The 17,734-nt window shown below is 40.6% G+C and overlaps 1 protein-coding gene across 1 annotated transcript in view; it reads right to left on the minus strand.

Annotated features, from left to right (window-relative positions):
* Positions 1 to 17,734, minus strand: part of ext1b (exostosin glycosyltransferase 1b) — a 129,389-nt gene that overhangs the window by 17,094 nt on the left and 94,561 nt on the right. Inside the window, exons 5-7 of the mRNA XM_031295908.2 lie at positions 14,351 to 14,483; positions 11,558 to 11,676; positions 4,001 to 4,096 (exon numbers count right to left, since the gene is read on the minus strand). Of these exons, the coding sequence (XP_031151768.1) occupies positions 4,001 to 4,096; positions 11,558 to 11,676; positions 14,351 to 14,483 (348 nt within the window). The remainder of the gene's footprint in view (positions 1 to 4,000; positions 4,097 to 11,557; positions 11,677 to 14,350; positions 14,484 to 17,734) is intronic.

Consider the following 17,734-nt stretch of genomic DNA (forward strand, 5'->3'; position numbering starts at 1 on the left):
GCATGATTGGATTTTCCTATGCACCTGTCTGTGTTTTTAAATACTATTTTAAGGGATTCAATTTGGAAAATGTAGAGTTGAATTTTTCATATCTGCAGGTGCACTGTGTTTGCAGGAAAGAAATCAAGTATAAAATGTGGATTTCCAGAACTTAATTTTACATGTACAAGGGGAGTTAATTCTACACAGCTGAGCCTCGACAGCGCTGTTGGGGCTCGGTTAAGTGCCATCTACTCCCCCTCTCCCCAAAAAACCCTCCAGAGGCAACAGCAGCAGCTGAAAGTTTCGACTGTCACTCATATTCAGGGTGGAGGAGCCGAGGTGTGCGAGTTTCTAGTTTTCTAGTGTCATCATTACTGCTGTAATTTCCTGCGGGCATATGAAGAGAAACAAAACAAACAATCTCTTCTCTGCGCTCCACTTCCCCACTTGTTTTTCAACAGAATGTGTCAGAGAGAATACCAGCGAAGAAGAAGTGGAGAGAGAACAAAATAGAAGGCAGGAGGGGAAAAAGTGACAGCGAGACAAACCTAACCCAAAAAGGGAAAGAGACACAAAAAAAGACAAAGAGAGAAAGAGAGGATGAGAGGCTGGTGTTTCCAACCCCCAGATGGTTTGTAATGTTAGAAGTGCGACATATTAGCCTGGGGCTTCCTGGTGCTCTCCAGGAATGTGAGCTCTTACAACAGGAATCTGCCTCCAGCACTTCACCTCTTCTCTAAAGGACAGCAGCAGAGGAGGGAGACTGAGAAAGGAGAAAGGACCACCACTTTGTTCAAACCATATTAAGCGCTGCAGGGATTCTCACACGGCTTTAATCAACCAGTCATAAACCAGATTGTTGGCCCCTGTGCCAGAGAGAATGACAGAGGGAAGGACAGATCGGGAGAAAAAGAAGGAACATGGTTAAAGGATAAGATTGGTGTTATTCCATGTTTTTCCTAGCTGTTAACAAATCCCATGACAAAAAAAGGCTTAGTAAGTAATTTCCTAAAAGAGATGGGCACTGTTGTATCTAGCAAACTTTACTCAAACTGGAGTGAATAGTGTTTTACTGGAGCACTATTTCCAGCTGCGGATTAATAAACATTTGGTGCATTAGTGAGAATTCATAGCAGCAAGATGACTGTGTGTGACTCAAACTACTGTGCAAGGCAAATTTGGGTATTTTTCAAGCCGGCAAGTTTCCTTGGAAATAGGTCCCTATGCTGTTAGCAACAAAAGCCAATCCAGGGTCTTATTTTTTATTTTTAGTCAGATTCAGAGAGGTATGTATGTAAAATTAAAGTTTATTATTAAGTATAAGCTTAGCATGACCAGTAATCAGAATGCTCAAAAAGGTATCAGGTCAAAATGGCTAATGTTTTCTCTCTTTACTTATTTTCATTTCACTGTTTTTTACAGGAGTGGATCTTGTTAAACTGACTCTCACCCAGATTGTATGTCACTACGCATTCAAAAGTTATGTTTCCTTCTGCAAGATACACACATTACCCTTTAACGCGGAAGACACAAACAGGCAAATGTTGTCTGAGGGAAGATATATCAATTGAAAGAGAAATAAGAGAAAAAATGAATGACAGTTAGGGGTGTTTGCTATGGGCCGGTTACTGACTTCAAGGTATACCGTGGTTTGAAAAAGTCAAGGTTTCAAAACCACTAAAATTTTCTGTCATCCCGTTCCTACGATATAAGCTGTTTTTATGAGTGTTCAAGGACAGAAAGTGCAGTTTAGTAATCCGTCTCCCAGCCAGTGTGCTGTGTGTTTAAAAATAAAATACATTGTGTTCAATGGAAAAAAAGTTTTTTTCTTTACCCAGACATAAAAAAAACCCAAAACATTTTAAAGCTGTAATTGCAATACCGTGACACCGAGATATTTTTGCTGAAGGTTATCATAGCATCAGAATCGTATACCGGCCCATGCCTAGTTGCCACCATTAGGGCCACATGTAGTCTATTTCTTCCCTGGGAATTTGGGGGTCTTAAAAACCTGTAGACAAGTTGTAATTAATTATAGTATACACTGTACACACATTATACACTGTGGGGATTTTTGCAGGCTGAATCTACAAGGTATACAATAAAGGTCAAGAATAAATAAATTAAAACTTAAAGGTTTCAGCTTTTTTTATTCCTAGCAGTGTGAAGGCTTTGAATCAGAATACTGGCCTTCATGTTTGATAATCATATGTACAGAGAATGAGAAATAAATAAAATGTGGGACATCTAATTTATTAAAAAAATTAAGGGGCAGGGGTGCATTAGGGGAACTTAGTCTCAGTATGACCTCAGTATTTCTAAAATTCTGGCTAAGTTCCTGAGGTCAGTATGCAAAAAAGCAAATAAAGAGGAGAAAGGAGAGGATGATGCAGTGACTGAGAGAAGCAAAAACATATGTGAGGAAGAGAAAATTAGCATGAGGGGAAAAAAAAGAGGATCTGTGATTGAAGACAGGGATCAAAGAGAGAGGGATAAGCAAGAAACAAGCGGGGGAAAAGGCAAGATGAAAAACTCTCTCTCTCTCGCTTCCTCTGTAGGGTGGAGGAACACAGCCTGGCTCGCCACAGTAAACACAGAACCCGCCACAACAAACCACAGGCTGCTGCCGCATGCGTGCACGCGTGCACACGCACACGCACACACACACACACACACACACACACACACACACACACACACACACACACACACACTGAGCTTGATCTGCTCTGCTCTTTTACGGACACACAGCTACACACAGAGCCCTCCCACTGTGACTGACAGCTTGGGAGAAACCACTTAGAGCCATGGAGAGAGGCCAGCATAGCGCCGGGTGACTGACGCTGATGGGAAAACCACTTCCTCTGATTGGCAGGTGAAGTTAAGTCCTCACGAGAGGGAAAGGGGAGAGGCCGGTGTCGAATGAGTCTGATGTCTTGGAATACAGATGAGCGACCAGATTCTGTTCCTCAAAAACGTGAGGAAACATGAGCTTGGTAAAAGCTGAGTTGGGATCAGCGTTTAGAGGCAAAGAATCAGCCCGTGTTGCAACGTCTGACCTTTGACTTTGACAAGGAGAGGCCAAAGGCAGGTCAAGAGAAACACAGCAGTCCTTTCACCAGGGCAGAGTCCTCGGCCTAATAAGGGTGTCATAATAAATGCCACTGAGACATGCTCAGGGCTCTGGCTGTAGGCTTAACTTAACACGTGTCTCTTATGACAGTGTTAGTCATAAGCACAGAGGGAAAAAAACAAGATATCTCTACACTGACAATGTGAGAAAATTGACATCAAACATTATTTTCATGCACATCCCCATGTTTTAGTCATATTTAAAACTTTTATTCTTGTGTTCTTAAAAATATTTTGTAAAAGTATGTGTGTTAAGGAAGTAATAGTCATGTTAGAGCTGAAAGGAGTAGTGAGTGAATCAATTAGTCAATCAAACCAAAACTATTTTGATAATAGTCGTCATTTTTTAAGACAAAACTTCTCTTGTTTCAGCTTCTTAATTGTGAGGATTGCTACTTTTCTTTTATATGATTGTAAAGTGAATGTCTTTGGGTTTGTCACTGATATCATCATGATATCCTTCTAATGGCCTTTTGTCACTTTCTCATGTACTGTTTATTCTTTACTTTAATCATAACTAAATATCTAATTAACTAAAGAAAATGACAACATCTCTCACAGTTGAGTCGCACTATACACTACATGTAAGTACATTATAAAAATACACAATGAATATAAATAATATAAATGTACACAATAATGATATTTACTATTTTCATTTTATAGATCAAATAATCGATACATCGAGGAAAATAATCTGCACGTAATAAAAATCTTTAGTTGCATCCCTAATAAACATAGATTTAAATATAGATTTGGTAATTATGACTTTAAAATGGCTGCATGCAACTTTACAGTCAGAGAATATGCATAAGAAAAGCTAAGTAATTAGAAATGATAGTGATCACATCCTAAGGCAACTGAGAGGAAAAGTGTTCAGGCTCACCTTATTCTCTCCCTCGATGACGATGACGGGCACTGAGGTGGCAGGCCAGCGGTGCTTGGCCGGGAGAGGCTTGTCACAGTTCCACAGGACAATGATCTAAAAGAAAGAAGAAAGACATCACCAGCTGCACCAAATAACTACATTGTATCTGATTTGATTTCCTCTAACCAAAACAACTCGCAGAACACTTCCCTGCTTGTTGAACATGTTACATTTACGTGACCTACGGCCAACAAATGCCACCTTATTGAAGGCTGATTGAATGTAAAAGAGCTAGAAGGGCAACTGAAGTGATAAAATTTCCAATTAAGGCTCCAAAATGGTTCGTTCCATTCAGCCCATAAGCAATAACGTCACATTGTCAGGTTTCATTTCTAACTACAACAATTGCTGAAAACGATTTCTGGCCCATTTGATCTCCCACTCCCATTCCAACAAGATAATGTTTTACATGAAGGACTCATGTTTTACATGACTTGGATTTGCTGTTCAGCGACATGCAGGTCAGCAGACATGGACGTGTCACATGAGTTAACCTTCCATCATTTACTGCACTTCCACAACAGATCTCATTAATGTTAGATGAGGAACACACACATATACACACACGGCATGACTCCTGTCTGACCTTACACACTCTTTTACATTCTTATATCTATGCCTGTTCTAATGCATCTTGAATTTTGGGGAGACAAAATGACGATGATGATGCTCTTATTTCTTCCCCCGAGGACCGAAGAGCAGGCATTGAGGAGGGATCATCGAGCAGCTATAGGCCAGGATACACGAGAGTAGCCTTGCTCACTCCGCCTATTCATCTGACGAATTTATGTGACGCTTCAGAGGAAAGGATGTCTCAACCCTCTAAAACACATTTGCTTGTTTCCTTTCTCCTCCCATGATTTTGTTGCGCCTCTCCATTGCCTCCTCGGTGGGAGGGACTAAGACGCGAGGAAGGGAGGCAAGTGGAGGAGTTGGGGATGCATTTTAAGGGTTATGAGATGCAACCGTTGATTCCAATGGGAGAAGTGAACATGAACACAGATTATAAGCGATCCTTTCGTCCCATAGTCACCAAAGTAAATAATGGACCCATTTTTCACAAGCCACATATCTCCAGAACATTCTGACACTAAAATGGCATTTTTCAGACAGACACATCAGGAGGAAATTAATTTGTTTCTGTCTCTGGAACAAACTCTTTGGCAACACAGATAAGGGGATAAGATTAAGATAACATCAGCTAACGTTCGCCCAAACAAAACTAACCTCCGTGATGCTAAATATGTCTTTTAGCTGTGTAAATATATAACGTTAGCAAAATAAATTATTATAAATTATACAAATAGAACTTTTCATCCATCCACACAACGTTTACTACACTTTCAAACGAGGCCACGCCCCTTCAGGAGACAGGAAGTGTGTACCGTTTCATACCATTGGCACTGCTCTAGTATGTATGGAGGATCTTAGATATAACACATCCATGGTCTGTATTATAAAGGTATCCACCTGGATGTATAATAAGAACTTTTCTCCGCTCCCATTGTACAAAAGTGAAGCCAACGGGCGCTGCCATCTTGTAATTTTGGAGCCAGGGTCTGCGCCGTATATATATCTATGGTCTGCGCAGTAGTGATCGGGCGGCGGAACCGTGGTATCGAAGTCCCGCCCATATATCCGCCTGACCAATCTCGAGTCAATCATGGCTATCAATCATGACATTTCCCCCTTTAATTGATAACTTTGGTTTTTATTAGTTATTTAATGCTAAATAACTAATACAAACCAAAGCTATCAATTAAAGGAACACTTGAACAAACACCAGCATGATAATAACTACCCAAATGACAGAAACCATCTCTGGGGAAAATGTATTTGCCGTGTACTTAGACTTTTTTTTAGCTTGGCCTATGTCCCATCCGCTAACATAGAGGGGGCGGGGTTTTGACCTATACTTTACCTTAACCTTAAACCCTAAAACTGTTAAAATTTCTATCACAAAACCTGTGGTTCTGCATAATACACAACCAGTATGCCCCAGTTCAATGCTACATACTACTTTAAAGTGTACATTATGTGCTAATATAGACAGTCACTGTGCAGCTCAAACCAACAGGAAACCATGTGAAGATGGATTGTAAATCAAATGGAAACTTCACAACACCGCCCCCTCCCCCTCCCCCTATTGTCACATTTCAAAACTTCACACATAGCTGGTGAGAAATGTATTTCCAAAGATTTATTAGTTTGCGGTTTTCTGAGCTTTGCCTGGAGCTATAGCACCACGATCTGCCATGCTTTCACTTCCAGTGCCTCCATTTCCGTTGTGCACAGCATAGTGGGATGCTTGTGCCGTTCAAAACCACAGTCAACATTTGAGCAATTTTAGTATGTATGACATTTTTCAGGAAGAACATACTAAAACTCAAAGAGTGAAGTCAATAGTATGTTATTGTAGTTTATTCTATACTATATTGTAGAGTTTAGATTCTTGGCCCAAGCCCGAGCCCGGTCGGGCTCGGGCCGTTATTTTCCGCCGCATCCTTGGGCCGGGCCCGGGCCCCTTGATCAAGCAATTTTTTTTGTTTTAATCCATTACCTTATTATCCTATTTGGGTAGGTAGATAGCTATGCCATAATCAGAAATATTATAAATATATAGGCTATATAAAAGTAACAAATGTGTACAAAAGTTAGGCTGCAGTTACAAAATGCAGCACGTGTCATGCGCGGAGTCTCCTCTCGCACGCATCACACCGGGAGCTTGAAGATGTAAAGAAAAAAAGAAAAACAGGAGAATTAACTTTGAGCAAGTGTGGAGGAAAGTCGGAGGTATGGAAGCAGTTTAAACAAGTCGTGGGCAGTGACAACAATATGTTGTTCATCATTGTTTCTTTTTTTTTTTTACGTTTCTTCATTCGGATCCACTTGCGATCCGTTCCATTCTGAATAAACAAACAGCGCAGTTTACATGCTTCGTCCTTGTTGCATTATTCTAAACAGATTTCTGTAGTTCAAACAACTCTGAATTATAGTTGAGAACGTCAGTTATAACGGCCCACGTATTTAAAAATTGTCTGGTTTAAATCGGGCTTGGGCTCATAATTACAGTTAATGTGTCGGGCCGGGCCGGGTTCGGACACAACGTGATCGGGCAGGTTCGGGCTTGATTTTTTGGGCCGATCTAAGCTCTACTATATTGGCACAGTAAATCGCCCCATTAAATGGGGCGGTTGATGGAGGTTGATAAATTATTACATAAATTGAGACATAAAGAAAAACAATGGCAAAGCAGAGCGCAAACACAACTAATATTAACTTCTATCCCCATTGGTTTGCCTGAACTTGTGGCGAAGGAATACCCAATTAGTGATAAGGAAAGAGAAAGGAACACATCAGCATCCCATCCTGTAGTGTTCAGTTGCTGTGTGTCAGCTACAGTAACATCTACCCTGCTGAAATGTCCTTGAACAAGTCAGTAAATGACTCCACCCCAGTTCCAATGTGCAGAGCTGTAGCCGCTGTGCTCAGATGTCCCTGATGGAGGCAATCCACAAGAATTTCCCTGCAGGGATCAATAAAGTTTCACATGATTCTGACATTAACTACGTCACGCGCAGCAGCGGTTCCCTTCGGGGACTCTGCACCCTGACTGCACCTGCCAAATTATGAGCTGGGAGCCATTTGGATGTCTGTGTTAAGGTGTTAGTGTGTGGAAATATGTCACTGGTCTTTAAAAGAAAGATCACACAGTTTGATGAACGGGCTAAACTATCTCATCATTATAAGCCATACAGATAAAAAGAAAAACAACCATAATCAATGAGGCTGAATCAGAGGCGAGAAAGTGTTTGTTATTGTAAGATAACAACAGGTATACAGTCTGGATCTCTGCACACACACAGCTGAGAAACGTGTTATTCCACCCTTACAGGGGCTCTATTCCTCAATTAGAAACACAGATGGTGCCCACCAGCCCTCTCAGGGTCCTGCTGATGGTGTATGTATGCATGCATGCGTGTGTGTCTGACTGGAGGAAAATGGGGAAGAAATTCTTGGTGTATCTGTATCACAAGTGGAAGAAACACTTCCCTCAAAATGCACATGCAGGATTATTATATTATATATTATATTTTTATATTATGCACCTCAAAAGCTTTCTTGTGTCCAATTTAGCCTCCTCCACCCTTTGAGTTCTTTCATTCTCTTCTCTCCATTAATTTATTTATATCCCTTTCCTCAGAAGCCCCTCTCTCTTTCCTATTTTCTGTCTGCTGAGAGTGAAAGAAAACACCCCGGCTGTGTACCTGGCTCTCCACTGCGTGCACAGCCTGAAGAACGCAAACACAGAAGCACTTCCATAAAAACTAAAAAGAAGGCAGAGTTTGCTCATTCAACCTACTATTATTATGAGAGAAGGTTTCTGAGAAAGTGCGGCTTAGGTTTCACCACACTGATGTAGGGCTGAACCTCTGTACTTACAATGGGTCTGTAACACAAAACTGTTGGAATTGATTGCTTGCTCAGATCCGCACTCTTCCCATTTTTTGATCAGGCAATTGTGAATAAAAAAAAGAAAGAAAATAAATTGAACTTCTACACTTTTCAACAGTATCAGGTCTTCATCAGCATATGAAGTTTGCTCAGTTGTCATGTAGATGTTCTCGTCCATGTTGGATAAAAAGTTGAGCTTGACGGTTAATTATTGGCCTTGAAACAACAGTTAACAAAACAAATCTCTCAAAGTAAGTGGATCTTTTGTGGAGATTATATCGTCAAGAATAAACTGTCAAGACCAATAACATTGTTTTTAACTGTACTTAATTAAGGCAACGTCAAGGTATTTTCTTGTGCAAAAGTTGTGACGAAATATTTGGTGCTGGAGTGACGGATGTGGGGACTAGGGATGGGTCTCGAGACCCGGTTCTATTAGAACCCAGTTCCAAATTTCTCAAAACCCGAAAATCAACAAGGAAAAATTAAAACAGAAACAGAAAAATTATTTACGAGCACAGTGTGTGTGTGAAGACCATAGGTAAAGTCCTCCCCACCGCAAATCCTTCAAAACATTGTTGGACTGGCGACCAAGAGCACAGCTCTGTTGGCCGCTTAAGAAGCTCGTTAAAACAAAAACAGCGACAGAGACAGAAGAAATCAACAGTCACAGACTCACAGTTTTTGCAATAAAAGCAATAATAGTTCTGTTTAGTGGTGCAACGGACCTTGGTTGATGTGAACCGCAGATCAATTGCAAATTTTAACTATAATAATAGTGTGAAATTATTTTTACTGTCGCTGTTACTTAAAGTAGGCTGATAAATCTCTATGGAGGTTTTGCCGTGAAAAGATACAGTCAAGGCCATTTTCTGTTCAACGGCACATGTTAAAATCCGGTGCTAATACGGCACCAGTGCCAAAACGACCGGTATCTACTGGACGGAAAAGCACAATGAATTTCGGTGCTACTTAAATGCTCTCTGATGCTCCGAAACAGACGTTACGCTAGTTAACACTAACGTTACACTTGGCAGCAGGTAAAGTTGATGTTAGTCTACTGTTAACTAGCAGCTGGATTAAACACAGTTAAATGCTGACAGCTAAACGGTGTAAAAGTCTGACTGTATTTCAAGGTAGAGGATTCCAACACCGGGACGTGAACCGTCTGCCGCTAAAGCTATGAGCTAAAAGACACAAACTAGCACTATGGTAACTGCTGTTGTTGGAAAAACAACACAGACGTGACTAAACCTTGTGGTGCATTCAAAATTATTGAAACATTTTCTCATCTGTTTTGTCGTTTAACAGCAATTTACTGGTGAAAGAAGTTATTGTTAAAAGTTATTGTTACATTTTAAATAAATCATTTTCGATCTTTGACTCAAAACCGTGATCTGTTGCACCCCTAGTTCTGTTAAAGTGCTCATATTATGCTCATTTTCAGGTTCATAATTGTATTTAGAGGTTATATTAGAATAGGTTTACATGGTTTCATTTTTTAATTTTTCATGGTTAACACCATATTTTTGTTGTACTGCATATTGCTGCAGCTCCTCTTTTCACCCTGTATGTTGAGCTCTCTGTTTTAGCTACAGAGTGAGACATCGTGCTTCTGTTCCATCTTTGTTGGGAGTCACACATGCGCAGTACCTACGTAAGGACAAGTAGCCAGTCAGAAGCAGAGTATGAGGGCGTGCCACATTAGCAGCTAGGCGAGCATTATAACGTGTGTTACAAAGTGACGCACGTTCGTCACGGAAGTAAAGGCTGGACTACAATAAAGCTGTTTGTAGCAGTTGGTGAACAGTGTTTGCTGTTGGAGATGGATAGTGCCTTTGGGGTGGACTTTGGGCTTTTTCACTTTGTAAACCTATAACGTGCACAAAAAAGATATATAACACAATAAAGAAAGGGAAAAAGCCCAAAACCATAATATGAGCACTTTAAGTATTTGTCGTCTCGACTTTCCACCAAATAATAGAAAAGTATCGATAATGATATCGATAAAGCCTCGGATCGATGAGCAGTCTCGAAAACGGTATCAATATCAATACAAATTAACGATCCCCATCCCTAGTGGGGACTGCAAGTGAATTTATCAGGCAGCAAAGGTCTAATAAAAATATTCTGCTGAGTTGCATTATGGGAAGTGTAGGATCCAGTATGCCTTTAACATTTGAGGAATTTCTTACGACAAATGAAAAAAACTTGTTTTTGAAAACGGTATGTTTATATTCCTAAAAATAAAGTATTGAACAAATTATTGTTTTGGTATCAAGACTAGAAGCAATGTTTCGTATCGGCACTACCATTAAAATATTTCAAATAATAACCAGCTGTACACACAGGGATATAAAGAGAGTCTTAACCGTTAACATGGACGGTATGTACACTGATACTAACATGGACAACCACAGACACAAAATACACGCAGGCATGAAATACACACATGTACAAGCATCCCGCCTACGCAAACACACATTCATATTGTATATTCCAATGCCCAAACAATTACACTCATACACATTACTCACCCTGCTGCACAACACACAATCACAGACCTGCACATTCATGCACGGCACTTATACGGAAACACATACCTCCTACACAAAATACAAACTCGCTTACTCATACACTCTACTGGCCAAATAAACAAACAAAGACACACACACACACCCACTCACTCTCTCACACACAAAAACCAGCCATCGGGGAGCAAATTCCATTTCATTTCCTGTGCTGGTAAGGAGCATGCAGGGGAATCAATACATGCCATCTCCAGCTGTGCTGAAGGGGGTTTCGCTGCCATGGAGACAGATGTAGCACTGCTACAAATTGCTGCTCTAATTCAATCCACCGGAGTTAACACACACTGGGATGGAGGATGAGCGCTGTTGTTGCTCTGGTTGGAAAATGCGATCGCAAAGCAGAAGTATGAGTCGCATAATGCGGCGCAATTTAAGGAGTCTGAAGGTGGAGATCGGTTGGAGGATTCTGGGGATGCTGCAGTGAACACACACACACACACACACACACACACACAAATAACTCCTTTACCTGTGCACAGTACTGGGACTTGGCCACAGCTACCAGGAGTTTGAGTATGGGCTGGGACTGAGACACCAGAGGAGAGACAGCATGGATGACCGCTGTGAACTTGGGGTACGGTTTTATACCTGAAACACAACAGAAGGATGGTCACTCATTAATGCAGTTTAACAAAACCAGAAAACAATGCTGGCTCGAACACGGCGAGCTGACTGTCAGCAATCAATGTAATTTCAGGCTCTTTAGAGAATAAAGCCGGGTGAGAACTGAAGGCTCTCATTTACAAACACCTCATATCTATTTTAAGAGAGATGTTTAAAGATGCTACTTGAAACGAGTCTGTCAGCAGTTCAAAAATATAGATGATATAATTGTGAGGGATGTATGTTTTCAAATCCGTCTTAAAATATTTAGAAACGCTAATGTGTTTTGAAAATGCCATATCTCTTGATCACTGAATATTTAATTTTGGAAACTCTTCAGCTGTGTCTGGAACCCAATGAACTACAGTAAGTGCTGATGTGACTTTAAATTCAGTCTGACTTGATGTAGGAATAGAGTAATCAAGGCTGAAAATGAGCAGGAAATAAGATATTGAGCAGGACGGATCATAGAGGACGTTCAACTTTTCCTAATTTATATCTAATCTAACCCAAACCAACAATGCATGACGTCTCCTTTCCACCACTGAGCAACTTTTATAATGAGGAATATATGCAGTCTTAAAACTTGGTAAACCATCCTTGTGATTTGAAATGAAAAAGTTAAGAGTTTGCAGAGTTTTTAAACACCTGGGATGTAAACTTGTAACAAGCTCATAAACAGACTTCCATGAAACATTGAACAAACCCTGGAGGAGAATTACTGCCATGCAGCTTATTTTAATTTTTGGATGTGCATACTTTTTTTTGTCTTTAGCACCATTCTCAGAGACTTTTATCACATCCTGTATCAGCACATTACACATCTCACCAGCTAAATGTTTATGGCAACACAAAGGGCTGGTTTAGGACTGATTCAACTGTTGGAGGCCATTTAGTAGCCACAAGTGGACATGCTTGTGGACATACTTTTAGAATGTGGTTGTTTTTCATGGTTTAGTTCAAAATAAGGAAAGATTTAGTTCTGCAACATAACCGACATTTTAAACTAGTGATGTCCAACCTATTTGGCTTGTAACCCCTTACAATGATCCCTTACCATCATTTGGCCTATCAAGATATTGTCTTCCAAGTTTCTTTTTGGAAGAAATTGAGCGGCCTGCACAGAGCCCTCATCTCAATACTGCCCAACACCTCAGGGACGATAGCCATCAACATTAGTGGCCGACTAACACTCTTATGGCTTAATGGGAGCAAATCCCAGCAGAAAGGTTACAAAATGTGGAAAGCCTGGAAAGAGTGGAGGCTGTTATAAGGTGTTTGGTGTTTTAAGCCCCTAATGTGGTCTTCCAGGCAGCGCTGCATGGAAGGCACTAGGGTTAGGGTTAGGGTTAGGGTTAAGGTTAGTATAGCAGCATATTCATGCCCATGGTTTTGGAATATTTGTAATGTTCTGCTGGGGTCCACATACTTTTGGCCATGAAAAGTGTATCAATATATGTTTCTTGGCAGTTTTGTTTTATGTTTTAATTTATAGTTATATAGTTTAAACTACCATTATGTTGACTAGTGTCTTGGATTTACTGTTATTGGTATTTTTGATTCTAAAGTTTTATTTTTCAACTGTCTAATATATTTACTTAAATGTGCCTTTATCACAAAATATTAATAATGTAACAAAATTAATAGTCAAATATATATTGTTATGGATTTTTATTATTCTCAAGTATTCATGTTAATATCAGCCTCAAAAATTCAGTAATGTTTCAAAATGAAAAATCCATTTAACTAAAGCAACAAAAGCTAACTTTGCTCTCACTGTGTGTGTATGACTGTACATATGCATATTGCATATGCATATTGGAGTATGTGTCTTGTTATTGGCCTTTTAGAGAAAAGATGAGGAGTCAGTTGGAAACAAACTCTGCTGCACTACTGCAGTGATTTTACTCAATTACCCATCAGTGACAAGCCACCTTGTCTGCTAAAAACCCATCCGTGTTTAATTACTTCTTCTTTGACAAACAAATAAACTTTCCGGGGTTGTAATCCATGCCTGTCACCGTGCCCATCCATTTTAATATCAGCCCTCCACTCTGGGTGCTCCATTAACTGAATTTGTACCCTCGTACTATCGTCGTCTCTGCATGTACGAGTGTGTGTGTGTGTGTGTTTGTGTGTGTGGATGTTTGTGGCAGTTCTGGATGATGATGGAGTGAAGGAGTGAGGGATGGAGAGGCTCCCGGGTCACAGATATGTGGCGGGGGAAAACTCGGCGCTGCTGAACCGTAGCAGAAGGAATTGGCCTCGCAACAGCAATAGCACCAGTAGCAATGCTGACTCAAAACCCAATGATGGACGGGCTAGTGTGTCAGCACGGCTAATACAAACATCCGTCAAGGGCCCATTCCTCCACTCCACTTGCTGCCACACACACACACCACTAGAGGAGAGCAGTATATCAGAGGTGGAGGCCATATTTCACAAGCTCCAAATCCACAGCTGGACCAAAATCTAGTGATATTCTGGTGCAAAAGTTATGACTAAATATTTGGTGCTGGAGTGACAGATTGAGAAGACACTTTTCTGACTAACCTGTATGGATCAGTTCATTGCTACACAGGTGTGTAAAAGCGTTATGTAACAGCACTTTTACAGTTTATGACGCATCTCTGCTTCTGTGTGTGTCTGTGTTACTGACCCAGTGTGGCGTAGTAGAAGGGGAAGTCTCCCAGGTATCCTGAGTACTGCGGCAGGGCGAAAAGTCCCCCAGGGTGACTGTTCCACATCAGGCTGCTCCGGGAGCCGTGCTCAAACACGCGGTCCTGGATGATCTGCAAATGGGAAGAGCAAGAAACCCACATTGGACTACAAATAAACTCCTTCAAAACCATATCTTTAATTTACATTTAGTATTGAGGCCGTTTGAAACTGTTTTTCAATTGAAAATGTTGTTTTTTTTCCTCCAGGTGAACTTGTTGACTGCAAATGATTGTCTTTTTGCTAAATTATAAATAGGATAATATGACAAAACTAATTATGGGAAATATGAAAGTGGACTAATTCAATCTTCTTTGTTTCTTCGTAATTCTACAACTGCTACTTCTATCTATTCTGTACATACTGTATGGCACCTATTGTTGTCTGCCATTAAAGAGTGATCTCTCTTCTGTTGCTGAAGTTTCTGATTTGTTTCTGTTATAAGTTTATTTGTGTGGAGTTTTGCCTTTTCTGAACCAAGGATCTAAGGACAGAGTTTTTCGTATGTTGTAAAATATTGGGACAAATTTGGGATTTTGGACTACATAACTTAAACTTGGCTTGATTGACAAACTAAAGATTATCCTTCAATGTCCTTCCATAAAGTTGGAGGACATGCAAGAGGAAACTGAATAGCCAAAACCAAAGCAGTAGACGTTAAACTATCATGACTTTTAGTCCCAAAAACACTGGATCCTACAAGTTCTATAATGCAACCAATAGACATCTACCAAGACATCTACAATATTCAATAATAAACAGTTGAAGAAAAAGAAGTTACAGATTATGCTGATGGTGACAAACGGTGGATGAAAGAAGATCTAACTTTTAAGCGTTTAAATGGGGGATTTAAAGGAATTCACAAAGATCTGTGTTGCTTTGACCGCCACAAAGAAATTAAAGGACACACTGACACCAGGATCAAACTCATGTCATTTTAATTACAGCAGAGTCTGTAGTATTCTTCAGGCCACCCTGCCTTTTGTGAGGCTTCCTAGTTAAAACAAACACAAAAACTACCTTTAAAGTGCCCATATTATGAAAAAATCACTTTTTCTGGGATTTGGGGTGTTCTGTTGTGTCTCTGGTGCTTCCACACACATACAGACTTTGAAAAAAATCCATCCATGCTGTTTAGAGTGAGATACAGTTTCTGAACGTGTCCTGCCTTCAGTCTCTGGGTGAGCTGTTCAAAATCGGCACGGCTTGTGACGTCACAAGCCGAAACGAGCAGGCTAACCGCAACCATTAGCTTGTAGCGTTAGCATGCTAACGCTAATGCTAACGCTAGCATGCTAACGCTAGCATGCTACCTCGTTCTCAATAGCAAAGCACTGCTACAACACACACAAGTTCACCATAATCTACAAAAGAACTACTTACATGTGCGCCCTCATTTAGAAGTCTCCAAGCTAATCCTGCCTTGTAAGTGACCGAAGTTGTAGAAACAGCCTTTCTTTTACTGTCTATGGAGCTAGCTAGCTGACATGATCTACATCTGAGCTACTGGGCATGTGCAGTGCAATCAAAGATAGTACAGAAGAAGAAGAAGAAGAAGAAAAGAGGTCTCACTCTGTAGCTAAAACAGAGACCAGCTGAAAAGAGGATCTGCAGCAGTGAGAGAGAGCACTGCAGTACAACAAAAATATGGTGTTTTTTGAAAATTAAACCATGTAAACCTATTCTGGTACAAGCTTAAAATACAATTATGAACCTGAAAATGAGCATAATATGGCTGCTTTAAATAACATTTCACTCAGATCTCAGAGGACTTATAAAAATCTGAAATATTTGTGTTGATAAAGGAACAAATGTTTGCCTTTCAGATTATAGTGGGTGAAATATTAAGGATTTGATCAATGAGCCTTGTAATCACACCTATAAAACATATCACAATGCGAAATGAGTTTTCACACAAAAACGCCAAGAAGCAGATAGTCATAAAATGTAAATGAATATCAACACAGCTAATGTTCCAACATCCAATAACCCCATTTCAATTCAGAATGGTTATTCAAAGCCCAGTCAGTGTATTAGAGCAGGTGGAAAACTTTCATAAAAGTGAGACTGCGGGCATTAGATGGAAGTTAGAAAGATGGCTGTTTCCTTTGTATCACCTCAATAGCAGCTATTTATCGTGTCATGAGTGAATCACTGTGGCACAAAGCTGAGCTGAAAGAAATCTATGTTATTGTGTAATATTTCCCCCACAGAGAAACCAAACTGATCAGCAAGTCAAAGGCATCTGTGCCAGTCCTTTACACAAACAGAGGCCATCGGAGAGAAAAAAAAGAGCCAAACACAAAGTCATCAGCTGTATTTAAACACCAGTCAGTCAGGCCTGCTCTGATCCTTTCTGTGCCCAAATAGAGCAGTCAGTCAAATGGTCAGATGGGACAACGGCCACTATTTTCCTCAGCTGCAGCCCGCCGCCGGCCTCTGCTGAACAGGCAGAGGAAAGAGATATTGCTGCTGTGCCCTTGAGCCATGCTAAATTGCTGCAGTAAAACAGACACAGGTTTGTGGCTGTGTTTTATGGCCACGATTGAATCGGGAGGTGACGGCTGCTGACTTGGCAAACTCAAAAGGATGGATATATAGAAAGAGGTGAAGAGAGTCAGGTGGGCGATGGCTGAGCAGCTGATAGCTTTTGAATTGTAAAAAGTTAATAATATAGCTGGAGGGGGCTTACTGTAATAATATTGACAAAGAAACATAAAAATTCATCACAGGGAAGCAGGGATGTGAAGAGAGAGAAAAAACAACACTGGGTGAGTTTTTTTTACTTTCCCCAGCTTTGTCCCTAAGGGCAGTCGATAACCATTTGCCTGAGCCGAACAGATTAACTTCGAAATCCGTTAACTTCTCTATAAAAACACTGCCTGCCACCTTAAAAACCCCGAGCCCCTACACCTTATGAGGGGCAATTTTGCTCGCTTGGCTGCAGCTCCTCCCCCGTCGGCAGCCCTCAGTCGGGACATGATGGACGACTCAATCTCACCTCAGAACAGCCACAATCAACCAATTAGAGCATGATAGATAAATCCTGTTTCTTTGGGAGCACACTGTGAGCTCGGCTTTAATAGGTGAGTTTAATAGGTGTACCAGCAGCACAGATTCGGCTATATTGACCTTGTGATTGGTCGAAACGCGACCGTTTCCTGACAGGAAACACTGCATGAAAGGTTGAACTCATATTTACTGCTCGCTTGCCATCTCTGCAAACACACGCACACGTGTTTGGAGTAAAAGGGAAGTGAGTTTGTGAATGTTTGCGAGGAGATTTAATCTGTCAAGATATCGCAGTGTGTGCATGTTTTGAGTG

This window comes from Sander lucioperca, chromosome 14, assembly GCF_008315115.2.
Source record: "Sander lucioperca isolate FBNREF2018 chromosome 14, SLUC_FBN_1.2, whole genome shotgun sequence".
Classification (NCBI taxonomy): Eukaryota; Metazoa; Chordata; class Actinopteri; order Perciformes; family Percidae; genus Sander; species Sander lucioperca.